This window comes from Mercenaria mercenaria, chromosome 1 (genome assembly GCF_021730395.1).
Source record: "Mercenaria mercenaria strain notata chromosome 1, MADL_Memer_1, whole genome shotgun sequence".
Classification (NCBI taxonomy): domain Eukaryota; kingdom Metazoa; phylum Mollusca; class Bivalvia; order Venerida; family Veneridae; genus Mercenaria; species Mercenaria mercenaria.
The window spans coordinates 94605772-94624263 of NC_069361.1; the positions used below are offsets into that span (position 1 = coordinate 94605772).

Genomic DNA, 18492 nt, shown 5'->3' on the forward strand with positions numbered 1-18492 from the left:
CCTTCTGGGCGGCGTCGAATAAACTATATAGCTCATGAATTTGAAACAACTCTGTTCAAGCATTAAAAAATCAAAGTTATTATTACATGAAACAAAAAAACTTGTGAATTACATTTAACATGACGTAAACTAAAACAATTAAATTGAAGTAGACGAGCTAATAGTTATAACAAGATATAATGATAATCAACAAGGCACTGATTGTTTAATAATCCATTAACTGACATTAAATAAAAGAAACTGTTTGTGAAAACGCCTCTGTATCTCGTAAAGGCTACCATATGATACCCTATGGGTTAATTATCAATAAAAGTAGTTTTTTTCACAACATATTTAACATTATTTTGTTTAATCTTTATAATAATAATAATGATAATAATATATATATATATATATATATATATATATATATATATATATATATATATATATATATATATATATATATATATATATATATATATATATAATCTTTTTTCTGCCAGTTCGAATCCTCATGATTTATTTGGTGTTTCTTGGTTATTTAGGTTTCGAAAGATCGGGTTAACTTTATTTACTGTAAACCATCTAGATCCAAGTTTAAGGTGAATACTGAAGAAGTCTTATTTGTTATTTCATTTTCAACATTTATCTTTAGAAAAACGGAGGTCCATACCCCTAGAAAACCCGTCACAGGCCTGTCTAGAGGTACGGATCTGTACAGGATTGTTTTACATTTTAAAGGAAGAGTACTGCATAATCTTATATATATATTTATAATAATAAATAATAATAATCTGTTGAAATAAAAAAAAAAATACTGTGATTATAAAGCTTACCTATAAATAGTCAAAAGTGTTTCTGTTAAAATGCTCATTATTTCTTAAGAATGTTAACATTATGTGCAAAGTATAACTAACTACACATGTAAATGGCAACAGCACTGACTATTTAAGTCCACAGTTTTGATGGCTTAGCTTTCTATTTCTAGTCCAAATGTCTCGATGCTGCATAATTTTATTAATGTATAAAATGCACTGAAATACTTTTTTTTATCAAAAATGTGTGCCGCAGTTCAACTTTGTTCACAATGTAACTGTATACAGAAAAAGCACTGATTTGTTTTTATAATTAAAGAAAATCACACGGCTCTTTTTCAACAAGTTCAGTGTCTGATTTCCTGAATTATTCTTTTGAATTTACATGTTTATGGAGGTAAATATCATTTACTACACTTCGCTTAGAGTTATTCTTTGCACTGAAAGCAGTTTGTACTGTCTTCTCATCTTTAGACTGACAACTGCTACACACTTTGTCATTGTATGGGCCTCTTTTAACCCCAGGGTCATAATTTGAACAATTTTGGTAGATGACTACTAGACAATGCATCATACCAAATATCAAAAGCCTAGGTCGTATAGTTTCAGACAAGAAGATTTTTAACTCATTAAGGACGCAGATCGCATTTATGCATTCATTTTAACTCTTATCGAGTACCGCATGTCGTATTTATCCGTCAAGAGATAACAGGCGTGTATGCCGAGGATCGCATAAATGCGCTATCCGCCTGATAGTACTGTATGCCGCGTGACGTGATTTTACGTTTGTAAGAGTACCAACGACTGGACTGCTGTCAAAGTCAACCAATGAAAATATTTTACTCTAAAGATTTATAAAACCCGGAAGCGATCGAATAAATCAAAATATTTATTATTTAAGCATGTTTTTATTTAAATATACTCATCACTAAATATCGGAATTAGAATTATTGCCCGTTTTATCCTTCTATTATACCGGATAATCTTTCTTTTTTATTCAGTATTTTTAATTTTATTAAATAAAATATAATTTTGTTCGTTCATAATGCCATTTGCTTTAAAGTTTAGCAATAAATGGTATTTGAATAAATATAAAACAATCAAATAATGGCTGTTTTTCTATGTCCAATCTTTCTTGAATATTGCATTTTTCCATATTCATGTTACTTCAGTTGGCCTGTAAAACAATTTTGCAAATCAAAATAATAGTATATTTTAAATTATTGATTAGATCATGAATTGTAGTATCAGTTGTGAAAATTTCAGTTTTATTCATCTTTTATAAACAGATGTTTGTCCCTAATTTTGATCAAAGGACGCCTAGATCTTATCGATTATCGATCATCAGTGAAAATCCACAGGCATACAAAGCAGATAAATTGATAAGTGGCTCAGGAATGTATCGGAAAATTGATACCAGTAATTAAGCTGCGGTATGGCTGCAGGTATTAATGAGTTAAAGCTTTTTCCTATATAAGTCTTTATAAAACTTGGGACCCCCAGGGCAGAGCCTCTTTTCACCCAAGGGGTACAATTTGAATAATTTTGGTTGAGGACCATAAGACAATGCTACAAACCAAATATCAAAGGTCTAAGTGTTGTGGTTTCAAACAGGAAGATTTTTAAACTTTTTTTCCTATATAAGTCTATGTACATCTTGGGACTCCGAGGCGGGGCCATATTTGACCCTAGGGGGATGGATAATTTGAACAATCTTGGTAGAGGACCACTAGATGATGCTACATACCAAATATCAAAGCCCTAGGCCAATGTGGTTTTGTACAAGAAGATTTTCAAAGTTTTCCCTATATAAGTCAATATAAATCATGTGACCACCGGGGCGGGGATAATATTTGACCCTAGGCGGATAATTTGAACAATTTTGGTAAAGGACCACTAGATGATGCTACACACCAGAATATCAAAGCCCTAGGCCCTGTGGTTTTGGACAAGAAGATTTTTCTGTTGCCATGGCAACCAGAGTTCTGCATGGAATTCAGATATTTGAACATTTTGAAAGGGTGCCACCCAAGGATCATTCCTGTGAAGTTTGGTGTAATTCTGCCCTGTGGTTTTCAAGAAGATTTTTATAGAAATTGTTGACGCACTACGCACGACGGACATCAAGCGGTCACAATAGCTCACCTTGTCACTTCCTGACAGGTGAGCTACATAATATCACTTTTATACACTGCCCATGCATTCCCTTTCCAGTGTTTTAGTCTGCAGTATCGACGATTTAAACAACAGAAGTTTACACAATGCGCCAAAACATACCATTTTGCATTTAGAAATTAACTAAGAATGTAAAACGTATCCAGGGGAGCATGCCCCCTAACCCCTAGAACAATGGCTTACACTTCCATTTTGGCCAAGCTACACTGACAGGGGTGTACTTTCTTTGAGGTACAGTAGTTGCCCCGGGGCCTACACTTCATAGGAAAAGTTTTAACGTCCTGATATACACCAACAAGAGGACCATGACGGTCCTGAATCGCTCACCTCTTCCCACATGACCCAGTTTTGAGTATGACGTCGTTTTTTCTATTATTTGACATAGTGACCTAGTTTTTGAGCTCATGTGACCCAGTTTTGAACTTGACCTAGATATTATCAAGATAAAAATTCTGACCAATTTTCATTAAGATCCATTGAAAAATATGGTCTCTAGAGGTCACAAGGTTTTTCTATTATTTGACCTATTGACCTAGTTTTCAAAGGTACGTGACCCTGTTTTGAACTTTAACTAGATATCATCAAGGTGAACATTCTCACTAATTTTCGTGAAGATCTCATGAAAAATATGGCCTCTAGAGAGGTCACAAGATTTTTCTATTTTTATACCTACTGGCCTAGTTTTTGACCGCACGTGACCCAGTTTCGAAACTGATCTAGATATCATCAAGGTGAACATTCAGATCAATTTTCATGAAGATCCATTGAAAAAAATGGCCTCTAGAGAGGTCAAAAGATTTTTCTAATTTTAGACCTACTGACCTAGTTTTTGACCGCAGTTGACCCAGTTTCAAACTTGACCTAGATATCATCAAGATGAACTTTCAGACCAACTTTCATACAGATCCCATGAAAAGTATGGCCTCTAGAGAGGTCACAAGGTTTTTTTATTATTTGACCTACTGACCTAGTTTTTTAAGGCACGTGACCCAGTTTCAAACTTGATCTAGATATCATCAAGGTGAACATTCTGACCAATTTTCATGAAGATCCATTCAAGGGTATGGCCTCTAGAGAGGTCACAAGGTTTTTCTATTTCATAACCTACTGACCTAGTTTTTGATTGCAGTTGACCCAGTTTCAAACTTGACCTATATATCATCAAGATAAACATTCAGACCAACTTTCATACAGATCCCATGAAAAATATGGCCTCTAGAGAGGTCACAATGTTTTTTTCATTATTTGACCTGCTGACCTACTTTTTGATGGCACGTGACCCACTTTCAAACTTGACCTAGAAATCATCAAGATGAACATTCTGACCAATTTTTATAGAGAACCATCACAAGTATGGCCTCTAGAGAGGTCACAAGGTTTTTCTATTTTTAGACCTACTGACCTAGTTTTTGACCGCACATGACCCTGTTTCGAATTTGACCTAGATATCATCAAGATGAACATTCAGACCAACTTTCATACAGATCCCATGAAAAATATGGCCTTTAGAGAGGTCACAAGGTTTTTCTATTATTTGACCTACTGACCTAGTTTTTGAAGGCACGTGACCCACTTTCGAACCTGACCTAGATATCATCAAGATGAACATTCAGACCAACTTTCATACAGATCCCATGAAAAATATGGCCTCTAGAGAGGTCACAAGGTTTTTCTATTATTTGACCTACTGACCTAGTTTTTGAAGCACGTGACCCACTTTCGAACTTGACCTAGATATCATCAAGGTGAACATTCTGACCAATTTTCATGAAGATCTCATGAAATATATGGCCTCTAGAGAGGTCACAAGGTTTTTCTATTTTTAGACCTGCTGACCTAGTTTTTGACCGCATATGACCCAGTTTTGAACTTGACCTAGATATCATCAAGATGAACATTCAGACCAACTTTCATACAGATCCCATGAAAAATATGGCCTTTAGAGAGGTCACAAGGTTTTTCTATTATTTGACATACTGACCTAGTTTTTGAAGGCACGTGACCCAGTTTCAAACTTGACCTAGATATCATCAAGTTGAACAATCTGACCAATTTTCATGAAGATCTTGTGAAATATATGGCCTCTAGAGAGGTCACAAGGTTTTTCTATTTTTAGACCTACTGACCTAGTTTTTGAGGGCACGTGACCCAGTTTCGAACTTGATCTAGATATCATCAAGGTGAACATTCTGACCAATTTTCATGAAGATCTTGTGACATATATGGCCTCTAGAGAGGTCACAAGGTTTTCCTATTTTTAGACCTACTGACCTAGTTTTTACCGGCACGTGACCCAGTTTCGAACTTGACCTAGATATCATCAAGGTGAACATTCTGACCAACTTTCATAAAGATCCCATGAAAAATGTGACCTCTAGAGTGGTCACAAGCAAAAGTTTACAGACTGACGCACAGACGGACGGACGACGGACACTGCGCGATCACAAAAGCTCACTTTGTGACAGGTGAGCTAAAAATGCACCATTTTGTATCTATAATGTAAGAATTCTACAGGGAGCATGCTCCCAAACCATCCTAGGACTGTGGCTTACACTTCCATTTTGGCCAAGTTCCCTCCTGAATTATGAATTTCGCCAGAAAGCACCATATTTTGCATTTAGAATGTAAAAATCTTCCTAGAACAGTGACTTACACTTCCATTTTGGTCCTGCTACGTACTTGACACTGGTGTACTTCTATAAGGTACAGTAGTTGCCCTGGGCAAACACTTTATGAAAAAGTTTAAAGGTCTAGATACACACCCAGAATGCACCACTTTGCATCTATAATCATTAATGTGCAATTTTTCCCGACCCCACCCCCAGGACAGTGGCCTACACTTCATTTTGTGGCCTAGCTAAACCCCAGAATTATTAATTTTGATAAAATACACCATTTTGCATCTAATTTGTGCAATTTTTACGTGAGAGCATGCCCAAGAACCCCCAGGACAGTGGCATACACTTCCATTTTAGCCTAGCAACGCCTCTGAATTATGAATTTCACCAAAATGCATCATGTTATCTAGAATGTATTTTTTTCCGGGGAAACATCCCCCATCCCCCTTAAAACAGTGACTTATACTTCCATTCTAGCCCAGCTACGACTTTGACACTGGTCTACAATAGCTTCACCGGGTCTATACTTCATTTTTGAAAAATGAAAAACATAAAAGTCCTGATATAATACAAAAGGCACCATTTTGCATCTAAAATGTGAAAATTTTCTGTGGGAGCATGCCATACCCTCTTTGGACAGTGGCCTACAATTCCATTTTAGCCTAACTATGCCCCTGAGTTATAATTTCAAGCTTTAGGTCTTGTGATTCAAAGTTGCATTCATATTATAGAATTATAAAATATTACCATTTACAATGTAAATTATACTTTTTCACAAGTTACAATATAAAATGATTACAATGTTTATTCTTAATTTCATTATGTAAAACAGTTTCAATAAAGATTTTTAATAAAACACATCTAAAAATAAAACAACTATTGAGTTATCACATTCATTCTTCTTGTGAGACACAAAATTTAACATTGACTAAAGTCTTACAGTCATTAAACATGTTCTAAAACTCTCAAACCACGATTAGAACAGGTTACAAGCGTATCAGATGGTGCCATTAATGCACATTATCTGATTCTTAATGGGACATCATGCTGACAAGATAACAAGCCTGAAAGTTCCAAATCAAAATTGATTCTCCAGCTACCCCTTGTCCTATAACTGTCCAAATGAATTTCTCTGTGCTTTCTCTGAAAAAATATTATCATTATGTTTTAATCATTATTGTCAGTTTATGGCGAATGTTAAATTTTGTAGTAAAAATGATATGTCTATAACATAAAGTCAAACATGGGTTAAAGACCACCTGCTGCTAACAAATACCATTATTACAAAACATGTGTGCAAAAGACCACCAATTTAATCTACCATCTAACCGTTTTCAATGGTAGTTCACCTGTTAAGAGAGACTACCTTTCAACAAAGGCCATTGTTGCTGTTTTCGAGGCTGGTCTTTACAGACAGGTACAGTTGTATGACCCAATGTTCTGTATTAAAATTCAGAAATACTTATTATTCTTAACGATAATGTTTAGGTAACACAAACGTAAGTGTACAGTTTTGATCAAAATATACACAGTACTTTAAATACAATTTTATTATTGTATCAAAATAAATATTCAATAATTACCTTCAAGTGTGTGACGAAGTTTGATGTTGTCTGGTAGTTTCCTGATATAACAGAGGAACAGTGGCTGCACTTTGCCTTAAACGTCTCATTTTTGTCAAATACATTTTGTGGAATATCGAACTGATCAAGGCTGTTCATTTTTGCAAAATGAAGTTTTGGCTCTATTTGAACACAATAACAGGTATTTTTCACCTGATGGACATGACCAATTATCACTGAATTGTTAACACCTCTCAGCAAGCATTTGCATACAAAGCTCCATGGTCAGTGGTTAAATGATGTTCTTACAGTGCAGATGGATTAAGATAAAGACTTAATTGATAGCTTTTGACAACTTTGACTGTCACTTTTACAGTTATAAGCAGGTAATTGGGTATGGTAAAATTTTACTCAGCTTAACTGAATAGGCAAATAAGATATATCTTATGATGATGATGTTTTTTTTTTCACATAAAGCTTTGTTAAAAATGCAATATTTCCTGGTATTAATTTGCTTTATGTTTATTATTGTTAATCTGATACATTTCTATATACAACCAACACCAGTCCATTTGTTTACACATACATTTTTTCCTAACCATTTCTACTAATGTAATGTACCGGTAATGTAATGCATTGTAATGCACTTGCATTACACATATTTTTGAAACTGTAATGCATTTAATTACATGTAATGCAAAAAGACTGCATTACATATTACATTGAATTACTTACAAAATTGTAATGCATTGCAATGCATTACAATTACATTTTTGCATTACCCAATGTCTGATTCCCACTAGTGGACTCTGAGATACCAGCTTACATACAAAACCTTAACCAAAAGTTTCATCATTTTCATAACAAAATCTTTCTTCGTTTCAGTTGGTTCACACACCATCTGCAACATTACATAAGGCAAGAAACACAAATCGCTCATTCAAAATTACTTCTGAGATTCTTAAGGAGAAAAAAACAAAAAAATCAATTAATGGATTTCTAGAGCTAGCATTTAAGTTCTTACACAAAATCTGTTGAGTGTTCATGAAAATAATAATGATAATGCATTCGACATTACTTCCGACATTCTTAAGAGAAAAACTAAAATTCAGTTCATGGATATTTAGCATTAAAATTCTTATAAAAAATGTGTAGAGTGGCCAAAATTTGGAGACCGCTATTCACATATAGGCTATATGTATTATTTGCCTTGAAGAATTTTGTTTTCTTGAGTGTAACATCGAATGAAAATCCTGTGACACCTGTCTTAAAAACAATTAAAAAACAGCTGTAATTTCTTAAAATGATACACTTGATAAATGATCATGCTACATGGGGTTTCGCAATTATTTGTTACATGTGGTCACTTCTTTTCTTATTTCTAGAGGTCGTATTTACATTTAATATGTAAAGGATCTCTTTTACACACATTGCCATGTCGAGAACGTAAATATGGTAAAAGAATACATGTACTGTATTTACTTAGAACTTTACTGTCTGTAGATACTTAGTTACAGTAAGCTTGTGAGAAATAATAGTGCCTTAGCAACAAAGTCCGCAGATCAACAGATAACACTTTATCTTATTGGCCAATATTATTGGTTTGATTGGCAGATCGGATCCATCCATTGGAAGCTTTTCTTTCTATCTTGTGACAATGAAATAGAAACCAGTATTGTACTGTGTGATTTAAAATGCATTCACATTTGCTTAAGTAGATATAACAAATCTAGTCCATAAACTCGATAACATGAGCCACGTCATGAGAAAACAAACATAGTGGCTTTGCACAGTCTGGTTAGGATCCATGCTGTTCGCTTTCAAACTATTGTAGAGAAGCCATTAGCGAACAGCATGGATCCTGACCAGACTGCACGGATGGGCAGGCTGGTATGGATCTATGCTGGTTGCAAAGCCACTATGTTGGCTTTCTCATGGCATGGCTCATATTTTCTCTATATTGGACTCCAGTCCAAAAAATCAAGATTTTTTTCATGCTAGACTGGACAACTCTTATGGCATAATAACAAAATTATTTTATTTTGCTAAAATGATCTTTATTGCATAATCATTACACTCTGTATCTCTCATATTTAAAGCAAACTAGATCTAGCATCTTCCTGTTGACACTCAAACATGTTCAAAATGTATTTCTGGTGGTTCTTATGCCAATTAAATGCAGTAAACGGACACAATTATCTTGTTGTATAAGCTATCATACAGCTTTAAGCTGTTCTATAGTTTTTATAAGACTGTCGAGTTTCTCCTGAAGCTGTGAACACGTCTCCTTTACAACATCTGACGGTATAGTCTGTGATACAGGATCTGTATGTTGTTGCTGAAAATATATACAGTCTGTCAATTAGTACGTTCCAGAGGATCCATTGTATTACAGTATAAAAATATGACATGCACAGGATTGTATTAGCTGATACTATTAACATAAGAAATGTAACTTCAAAAGAGGTAATAGCCGAGTCTGACATTATTTTACAAGGGTTAACAATATTTGCTAACACACACACACACACATACACATATGAACGCATGCAAATGCATGTGATAGATATTCTAATTTACCAAACAATAAGTAGATTACATAAATGAAAACTGGTTTAAGGTTCCAAAGAGGATAAAGCAGTATTATTATTACAAATTTAAGTGTGCTATAGAAAACATTATGTAGGGTTATGCCGAGTTTTTCAATTATCTCTGTTTCATATCATTCCTTTCCATCTGTTTGTTTCCATTATCAAAATAATCAAATTTTGACAACCTTGCTCTTTTCCCAAAGCAATTTGTCATCAGAATGATTTTTGCGGACTGTGTGAACCATGAATTCACCCACACTGTCTATAACTTAGCTTTTTGCTCATTTGTTTACTTGTTTTTCATAAATTAGCATAAAATAAAAAAGAAAATTTGATTTTAATAAATATGGAATACATCCCACCTTGAAGGGAGACAATTTTCCCACTCATGAAAATATAGCAATTGTCTCACTTCTCAGTGAAATATAATCAACAATCAGGAAAACAAAGAAATATCTACAATTTATTTTATGCTAACTGATGAAATAGGCCTACTATGTTTTATCAGTGAGATATAATACATATCACTGACTGCATATCACTCACTGTAAACGATATAGCTTTGCCGATCTACTTGTGCATTGTATATAAATTTTAAATTATTTGCTTAAAACAGGATGAAAATTGTAGTCGCACTTTGTTCTTTATAGTATATTTCTCGATTCAAATGATTTTACTTAATGAGAATTTCATAATGTTAAGCAGCGAGAAATAAAACAAGAGATCACAGAGTGATCTTGGCGCCCACCAATGTGCCATTTTTGAGTGTTCCAAATTTCAAGACTTATTGACTAGCTCAAGGTCAAATTTCATTTCCGTACACAACACAAATCTATGCATGTAGTCCAAATTTGAAGCCTGTACCTTCAAAAATGTGAAAGTAGGTCACTAGGTCAATGTCAAGGTCAAAGTTTGTTTCGGTACACAAAACTATGCATGTGGTCCTAAATTTGAAGCCTGTAGCTACAGAAATGTGAAAGTAGGTCACTAGGTCAATCTTAAGGTCAAAGTTCATTTGGGTACACAAAACTATGCAAGTGGTCCAAATTTGAAGGCTGTAGCTTGAGAAATGTAAAAGTAGGTCACTAGGTCAAAATCAAGGTCAAATTTTACTTCGGAATACAAAACTATGCATGTGGTCCAAATTTGAAGCCTGTACCTTCACAAATGTGAAAGTAGGTCACTAGGTCAATGTAAAGGTCAAAGTTTGTTTCGGTACACAAAACTATGCATGTGGTCCAAATTTGCAGGCTGTAGCTTGAGAAATGTAAAAGTAGGTCACTAGGTCAAAATCAAGGTCAAATTTTATTTCGGAATACAAAACTATGCATGTGGTCCAAATTTGAAGCCTGTACCTTAAAAATGTGAAAGTAGGTCACTAGGTCAATGTAAAGGTCAAAGGTCATTTCAGTACACAAAACTATGCAAGTGGTCCAAATTTGAAGGCTGTAGCTTGAGAAATGTAAAAGTAGGTCACTAGGTCAAAATCAAGGTCAAATTTTATTTCAGAATACAAAACTATGCATGTGGTCCAAATTTGAAGCCTGTACCTTCAAAAATGTGAAAGTAGGTCACTAAGTCAATGTCAAGGTCAAAGTTTTTTTCGGTACACAAAACTATGCATGTAGTCCAAATTTGAAGGCTTTAGCTTGAGAAATGTGAAAGTAGGTCACTAGGTCAAAATCAATGTCAAATTTCATTTTGAAACACGAAACTATGCATATGGTCCAAATTTGATGCCTGTACCTTCAAAAATGTGAAAGTAGGTCACTAGGTCAAAATAAAGGTCAAAGTTTTTTCCAGTGCACAAAATTATGCATGTGGTCCAAATTTGAAGGCTGTAGCTACAGAAATGTGAAATTAGGTCACTAGGTCAAAATCAAGGTCAACTCATGTCAAGGTTCATCTTGCCACTCAAAAATATACATGTGGTCCAAGTTTGAATGTTGTAGTTACTGACAAGAACATTTTAAAAGCTTTTCCGTATATAAGTCTATATGAACCATGTGACCCCAGGGCGGGGCCATATTTAACCCTAGGAGGATAATTTGAACAAACTTGGTAGAGAACACTAGATGATGCTACATTAGAAGTATCAAAGCCCTAGGCTTTGTGGTTTGGACAAGAAGATTTTCAAAGTTTTTCCCTATATAAGTCTATGTAAACCATATGACTCCCAGGGTGGGGCCATATTTGACCCTAGGGGTATAATTTGAACAATCTTAGTTGAAGACCACTAGATGATGTCACATACAAAATATCGAAGCCCTAGGCCCTGTGGTTTTGGACAAGAGGTTATTCAAAGTTTTTCCCTATATAAGTCTATATAAACCATGTGACCCCCAGGGCGGGGCCATATTTGACCCCAGAGAAATAATTTGAATCATCTTGGTAGAGGACCACTAGATGATGCTTCATACCAAATATCAAAGCCCTAGGCTCTGTGGTTTTGGACAAGAAGGTTTTCAAAGTTTTTCCCTATATAAATTATAGAAATAAACAAAGGGCCGTAACTCACTCATAAATTGTTGAACCAGTCTGATTTTCAGGGGGACACAACTAGGGTATCAATACATCATTCTGACAAAGTTTGGTCAAATTCCCCCCAATAGTTTCTGAGGAGATGCGATAACGAGAAATTGTTAACGGACGGACGGACGGAATGACGGACGGACCACGGACGCAGAGTGATTTTAATAGCCAACCATCTGATGATGGTGGGCTAATAAAATGGAACTTTGTGTCGTGTGCATTTTTCTAATGTCACAACACATCTGACATCATGTTCGTTTACGCGTGTCTGTTTCCTGCGCTGAGATTAAAATTTGTTGCAAAATGCATATCTCAACATAATTATGCATAAAATAAAAAGAAAATTTGTTTGTTTTGAGTGAATATGGAATATATCTTACCTCCAAGTGAAACAAGAAGCTGCGTTCAATAAACGCTTGATGCCCCCGGTGGCATCCTTGTTGATACAAAGCAACCTAAGTCCAAAACGAGGTTAAGTTCAAGGTCAAACTGAGGTCAGGTGATGTCTGAAGATGAGGAATGGTCACAGGTTACATCTGCATTAGTATCAAGCCATTCTAGTAAGGGATATTGATGCTAGACAAAATGGTCCCATTTGGTTAACTAAGAGATAGCCATATAAAGCAACCTAAGTCCAAAATGAGGTCAAGGTCAAGGTCAAACTGAGGTCAGGTGATGTCTGAAGATGAGGAATGGTCACAGGTTACATCTGCATTAGAAACAAGTCATTCTAGTATGGGGTATTGATGCTAGACGAAACGGTCCCATTTTGTTAACCTTGTACGGACGAATGAATGAACGGACGGACAGGACAATCACTTTATGCCTCCCGCATCAGTAGATGCCGGGGGCATAAAAATGTTCACACTTCCACTTGCGCTACGCCCTCATGAAAGCATTTGACATTTTCAGTGAGATATATTCCGTATTTACTCATTGACAAAAGAAACAAATATCCTCTACATATTACAGCCATTTATCCCAAATGGAACATTGACTGTAAATCGCTATGCTTCTATTTTTCTGCAAAAACTAAAACTCTGTATTCTGCTTTACTAACCTTAATTTTTGTAAGAACACCTTTCAACATTAATTTAGCAGACGACATCATCTGTAATGACTGTGTTGTGTTGTTAGCGTTACTGCTAGCCGCAGAGTAGGCTGTAAGGCAAAACAATTCATTAACAAAAATCACACAAACATCTGCTGATTTCATTCAACTACTGTGACAACATTATCATTAATGGGAGACTAATTGTTGAGAATTTTAAAGAGATATTGAATCTGGCAATTAAGTACTGTATCAGTGGCTAACTCTGAGACTTGGAAAAATTTACAATTTTTGTGACTAAAATTCATTAAGTTAAAATCATGCATAAGGTAGGCCCACATACTTTACATACCTAGACTGTCATTGTGACTGAAATATGTGGGTTTACTTTCTATGCATTGGTTTACAACTATATCTTTTTTTTGAGGGTGGGGTGAGGGAGGGAGGTAGAATCAAATAGAATTTAAGACTTTTTCCTGCTTATATGTGCGCGTTTGTGTGCTTGTGTGTCTAAAGTGGTGCCCTACAGTGTTGTTGTATCTTACTTGTCTGTTTTTCTATGTTAGTTAGTTGGGTGTGTTTATCTTTGGTACTTGAATGTCTGCGCTATTATGGTTTACGTTGTAGTGTATCTGTGATTTAGGAACATAGCATTCCCTTTGTTCATCCTGGTTCTACTTTCCCCTTCAACCTCCTTCCTCCCTTTCTACCCCTTACATTTCCCTCCCCCTGTAACTTTGCATAAACATAAAATTTAAATGTACTTGTTGGATTTTTGAAGCAACCCGTCTGTAATATTTTTCCGTTACAGCTTCTTTTTGTTGTAGGCCTACTTTGCAAATGCCTAGCTCTGAGGCTATGTTTTTAGTGCTCTGTGCTTCCGAGAAATCCATCCTTACCTATTATCTTTCAGTAACATGACTAAGGATGAATACAATATAAATACTAGAGGTGCTTTTGAGAAAAGCGCATGTCTCCCACAACTGCCCCTATGAATAACGTTAGTTTCTCTTAATGTTTTAGACGAGTGGATCCAATTAGATGGTCTGGATGAGTGGATCCAATCAGTAATTCAAGGGCCATAAATTAAAAGTGCCTGGGCGGATTTGGCTAGTTATCAAACTTGGGTAAGGTCTTATGGCCAAACACATTTTATTCAAGTTTGGTGAAGATCGGATGAGAAATGTTCGACTTAGAGAGCGGACAAGAGTAAACACAGATTTTTTCGGTAATTCAAGGGCCGTAACTCTAAAATGCCTGGACCGATTTGGCTAGTTATCGAACTTGGCTGAGGTCTCATGGTCAAACACATTTTGTTCAAGTTTGGTGAAGATCGGATGAGAAATGTTTGATTAAGAGTGCGGACATGAGTAAAAAGGCCAATTTTTCGATAATTCAAGGGAAGTAACTCCAAAATGCCTGGACGGATTTGGCTAGTTATCGAACTTGGCCGAGGTCTCATGGTCAAACACATTTTGTTTAAGTTTGGTGAAGATTGGATGAAATATATTCAAATTAGAGTGCGGACAAGAGTAAAAAGACCGATTTTTGGTAATTCAAGGGCCATAACTCCAGGATGCCTGGACCGATTTGGCTAGTTATCGAACTTGGCCGAGGTCTTATGGTCAAACACATTTTGTTCAAGTTTAGTGAAAATCGGATGAGAAATGTTCGACTTAGAGTGCGAACAAGCTTTTTGACAGACACACACACACACAGACTGGAGTAAATCAATATGTCTCCCACACCACTGTGTGGTGGGAGACATAATTGCTGTAGACAAAACATTACCTTACTTGTTCTCATTGAACTCATTGAAATTTTGCCTTAGTTTAAAAATAATGAACTAAAAATTCAAAATGTTTTGCTACCATCTACCCTGGAGATGTGTAGCCCTCGTGAAATGATTCAGCAAGCGTATAATGTCATATTGTTTCTATATGTTAAAACATGATTCTGTTATATATAGTATTTCGATTCCAATATGTCTCTTATGTAAACAAGTCGATGAAAGAGGAAAGCACTATTTCATGGCACCTGTATGCACCAAATATAGAACGCTTATGTGACTTCAAATATAACTGTGTTTTAACAGTGTTAAAATACGAGAGTAAACACGTCCTGCAAAATAATGTATTAGTACATAGACGTCTAACATGTTATTTTTCAAGCTCAATAACCTACACAGTATGTGTGAATTAAATGTAACGCCATTCTGTTATATCATTTCATTTCTGCCTATAAAATAATAGATCAAATGTACTAGCACTCTTTCTCGATGCCTGTATGGCACCAAAAAATATGTTGATGAGTGTCAGAATTCCATGTCTTAACGGTAATGTGCCTGGCTTTTTCATATCAGAATTAAGAAATAATTTATAGCAAAAGAGTGCTTTAACACTATTTATGCACGATGGGTGGTTATACGTCGGCGTAATAATTTCACAAGGGTGCAGCCCGAGTAAAATTATTTGTACGACGTATTACCGCCTGAGTGTATAAATAGTGTTTAAACGGTTTTGCTATAAATTATTTCAATTCTAATAAGCCTTTAATCTAGAACAGTAGATGAAATATAGTAGCACTCTTCTTTGACGTCACCGCACATTAACATGACGTCATTTTAGGGCGTGTTTTAACGGAGACAAACATATTAGAATGTTACTTTAATGACATTCACACATTTCATGAAGCCCTCCTTGATCATGTGATTAAGGTCAATGACTTTGGAATCTCTTTCTACTCCTCTCAGTCAGTGTTTAATTCTTTCATAAGAAATACTTTAGAAGCACAGGACACAATTAAGCAAACAACAGCAGACCTGGTTTTACTGAGTTAATTCATGCTAACAAATGAAATATGCAACAGTGCTCAAAACCCCCATAAATATAAAGTCAACTCTGTTACAAAACAACATTGAATGAACACCATGATCCCAAGGGACCTGAACAGTATGAGTAGACTTTTTGGCCGCCACACAATACCGTCTACTGATTGTTAATCAAATCTAACAGAAGCCTTACACCGGGCTTACCAAAGGTTGATGGTTCTACCCATGCTTTAAGTAATGCCTAAAGGGGCATAATACCATCTTCCTTAAAAATGTACATGACCTAGTAGCAGGTATAACACTATAATGTAACACCTACTATCTGCGAGTTGGAGCGACTGCTGGGCTACAGTCTGACACTGGTCCACATCTTTCTCCCAGTTTGATGTCTGCATCACACATCTATGAGCCTTCTGAAGGTACTGTAACATCTGAAATCATGTCACATTCTACAGTCAGCATCAATATACATTTGAAAACATGTCACAATCTACAGTCAGCATCAAATCTACAGTCAGCAACAATACACATTTGAAAACATGTCACAATCTACAGTCAGCATCAAATCTACAGTCAGCATCAATATACATTTGACATGTCACAATATACAGTCAGCATCAATATACATTTGAAAATATGTCACAATCTACAGTCAGCATCAATATACATTTGAAATCATGTCACAATCTATGGTCAGCATCAATATACATTTGAAAACATGTCACAATCTACAGTCAGCATCAAATCTATAGTCAGCAACAACAGACATTAGAAATCATGTCACAATCTACAGTCAGCATAAATATAAATTTGAAGTTATGTCACAATCTAAAATCAGCATCACTATACATTTGAAAACATGTCAAAATCTACAGTCAGCAACAATATACATTTGAAATCATGTCACAATCTACAGTCAGCATCAAATCTACAATCAGCAACAATATACATTTGAAAACATGTCACAATCTACAGTCAGCATCTATTTACAATTTCAAATCATGTCTAAATCTACAGTCAGCACCAATATACATTTAAAATCATGTCACAATCTACAGTCAGCATCAATATATCATGTCACAATCTATTGTCAGCATCAATATATATTTGAAATCATGTCACAATTTACAGTCAGCAACAATATAAACCATGTCACAATATACAGTCAGCATCAATATTCATTCGAAATCATGTCACAAACTATAGTCAGCATCATTATACATTTGAAACCATGTTACAAACTAAAATCAGCATCAATATACATTTGAAATCATGTCATACTCTACAGTCAGCATCAATATATACATTTAAAATCATGTCACAATTTACAGTCAGCAACAATATAAATCATGTCACAATCTACAGTCAGCATCAATATTTACTTGAAATCATGTCGCAGACTATAGTTAGCATCATTATATATTTGAAATCATGTTACAAACTATAATCAGCATCAATATACATTTAAAATCATGTTACAAAGTATAATCAGCATCATTATACATTTAAAATCATGTCATACTCTACAGTCAGCATCAATATACATTTAAAATCATGTCACAATCTACAGTCAGCATCAATGTACATTTGAAAACATGTAACAATCTACAGTCAGCATCAATATACACGGGATACCATGTCACAATCTACAGTCGGTGTCAATATACATGTTAAATCATGTCACACTCTACAGTTTACATCAATATCCACAGTATTAACCTAGATCTAACAATTGCACATTTTCAAAAGTTCAGATTTAGAAACAAGAGGGTCATGATGACCCTGAATCGCTCACCTGAGTTATATGTGCCACATGTTTAAAATGCCAAACTGATGGTAAAATATTTGAAAGTAGGTCAGAAGGTCACATTCATGGTCACTAAAAGTCAGTTATAAGATCGGTGTGCAAAACTGTACATGTCATCCAAATTTCAAGGCTGTATCTTAAAATACAAGAAAGTAGGTCAGTAGGTCAAAGTCAGAGTCAAGTGACCCCTAATCACTTGGGGTCATCAGGTAATTATAATTAAGCAGTCTAGGAAATATGATCTGATAATTTTTTAAGTATTTATTCCAATATAACTCATATAACAAGTAAACCCCAGGGCTGGGCCTCTTTTCACCCCAGGGGCATAATTTGAACAATCTTGTTAGAGGTCCACTACACAATGTTACATACCAAATATCAAAGGCCTAGGCCTTGAACTTTCAGACAATAAGATTTTTAAAAATTCTTCCTATATAAGTCTAGGTAAAACTTGGGACCCTCAAGACAGGGCCTCTTTTCACCCCAGGAGCATAATTTAAACAATTTCTGTAGAGGACCACTAGGCAAT

General features: G+C 35.2%; 1 protein-coding gene across 1 annotated transcript in view; it reads right to left on the minus strand.

The window, feature by feature from the left end:
* Positions 1-9262: 9262 nt before the first annotated feature.
* LOC123529705 (tetratricopeptide repeat protein 27-like) overlaps positions 9263-18492 on the minus strand; it is a 76944-nt gene continuing 67714 nt past the window's right edge. The window contains 3 exon segments of the mRNA XM_053524187.1: positions 9263-9490; positions 13336-13436; positions 16476-16587. Of these exon segments, the coding sequence (XP_053380162.1) occupies positions 9368-9490; positions 13336-13436; positions 16476-16587 (336 nt within the window). The 3' untranslated portion in view covers positions 9263-9367.